This window comes from Plasmopara halstedii, assembly GCF_900000015.1.
Source record: "Plasmopara halstedii genome assembly, contig: Scaffold_525, whole genome shotgun sequence".
In the NCBI taxonomy this organism is placed as follows: domain Eukaryota; phylum Oomycota; class Peronosporomycetes; order Peronosporales; family Peronosporaceae; genus Plasmopara; species Plasmopara halstedii.
In genome coordinates this window covers 311,083-313,023 of record NW_020187445.1, presented here as the reverse complement: position 1 = coordinate 313,023, position 1,941 = coordinate 311,083, and the positions used below count along the sequence as shown (strand labels likewise).

Sequence of the window (1,941 nt, the reverse complement as noted above, 5' to 3'; positions counted from 1 at the left end):
CGCCACGTGGCTTACAGGTGCAGGAAGGGCAGCGCATGACAATACTTTCGGCCATGATGTCGGGTCACGCAAAGTCGATATGCTTTGTGTCTAATCCGCAGGTTTTGACGCTGCCTTCATCTATTCTCACATGATAATAATAATAGTAAGATCATTAAGCACTCATCTGCTCGAATTATATTAAAATGAAGCCCGAGCGTTCGTACACAATAAACAACACTGTCGAGAGGAGCACCATCATTCCAGCACCAATCCACATTTTGTCCTGTTTGGCCTGCCACTCAAGAGCCTTGAGTCTCTTCTGTACTTCAATGATTTCAGCGTTTACATTCCCATACTCTTCATGAGAGCTACGAAGACTTTGCCGCCCATCATCTAGCACTTTGGTTACCGAGCTCGCGCGTTCGATCTCCTGTGACATTACCTGCCTTGTGCGTTTGAGGGCGGCCGTTACATCTACTGCTGATCCTAATGTGCTGTCACTTTTTGATGTATTTGCCTCCTCAAACTTTTGTGGCAATAAGCTTTGGCGCTGCTGCTCAATGCGCTCGATTTTAGCGCGCTGACGATAGGCTACAAGAACCTTCCTGCAGTTGGTCATGTGACTATGGAGGTGCGCGTTGTGCTCCTCGAGCTTTTGTGCTACCAACTGTGCCTCTTTACTGTCTTGCATATCTCCAATCCAGTCATGCGCATTCGTGAGTGCGCGTCGATACGCATTGATAGCCTCGCTCATTTTTGCTTCAAGCGCCTGCTCCTCCTCGTTTGAAAATGTCAACCGCTGTTGGGACGGAGTGTCGCTTTGACGGATAGATAGATTTGTGGACACATAGCGCCAAATACCAAGTATGTGCTCAGCTTGTTCAAGCTCCTCCATACTTATGGACTAGACTTTCTTCAACTCTGTCTAGTCCTGTATAATATTATATTTTGTCGGAATTATGTTTAGAAACTTCAATCGAAATATGAGTTATAATGCGATGCAAAAAGAATGAAAATTATGAGTTTGGCTCATTATTGATGACAGATAATAGGTGCCAATTTCATTTCTTATAGAGCTCGGCGATCTGCTGCTCAAAGAAGGCCTTGAGTTGCGGGCGTTTGAGCTTGAAAGTAGGCGTGATTAGACCTTGCTCCAAAGAAAATGGGTCATGGTGGAAGTGCACCTTTTTAACTAACTCGAAACCCCGCAGGTTTGCTTGCTTAGCAACTCGAGCCATGTCCACAAGAACAGCCTTTTGAAATTCCGGGTTGTTGATCACCTTGGCACTCGACGCATCTGATCCACTTAAATTACGCTCATTAGCCCAAGCTTCTGCCACTTCAGGATCCGGTACCAGTATGCCAACTAAAAAGCTCTGCAATGAATCCCCGTAAGCAAATAGCTGTGCCACGTATTTGCTTCTAGAGTAGATATTCTCGATCTTTTCAACCGCTACGTACTCGCCTTGTGATAGCTTAAAAAAGTTCTTCTTGCGGTCAATGATACCCAAAGTCCCATCGGCATTCCAACAGCCAATGTCACCAGTATGAAACCATCCACGTTCATCGAACACCTCGCAAGTTTTCGCCGGCTCTTTATAGTACCCAGCAAAGACCGTCGGACTTTTCAAACAGATCTCACCACGTGGACGAGGTTTATCGCGACTAGTGTAGCCCATTTCCGGCACGTCCTCCAATTGCACCTGTCCATGCATGAGAGGCGTACCAACATGATTTCCCAACGGCATATCAGCAGAGCCAACGGTCGCAGCTGCCGCCGTTTCGCTCAGTCCATAGCCTTCCAGTACGTCGCAGCAAAATACTACTTTAAGAAACTCTTTCACTTCGGTACTCAAGGGTGCAGAGCCTGAAAATATAAGTCTTACTCGACCACCAAGAACCATGCGAACCTTTGAAAAAATCAACGTGTCCCACAAAGCGTGGGTTTTGTAGCCGTCC

The 1,941-nt window shown here is 46.5% G+C and overlaps 2 protein-coding genes across 2 annotated transcripts; both read right to left on the bottom strand.

The window, feature by feature from the left end:
* Positions 1 to 116: 116 nt before the first annotated feature.
* On the bottom strand, positions 117 to 877 carry PHALS_10707 (Sec20; the record flags this gene model as incomplete). The annotated part of the gene is made up of 2 exons (XM_024726179.1): positions 117 to 120; positions 207 to 877. 2 exons carry the CDS (start codon positions 875 to 877, stop codon positions 117 to 119), a joined length of 675 nt encoding a protein of 224 aa, XP_024576882.1.
* A 166-nt stretch (positions 878 to 1,043) lies between these two features.
* On the bottom strand, positions 1,044 to 1,886 carry PHALS_10706 (longchainfattyacid ligase; the record flags this gene model as incomplete). Its single annotated transcript, XM_024726178.1, has 1 exon — positions 1,044 to 1,886. One exon carries the CDS (start codon positions 1,884 to 1,886, stop codon positions 1,044 to 1,046), a length of 843 nt encoding a protein of 280 aa, XP_024576881.1.
* Positions 1,887 to 1,941: the final 55 nt, after the last annotated feature.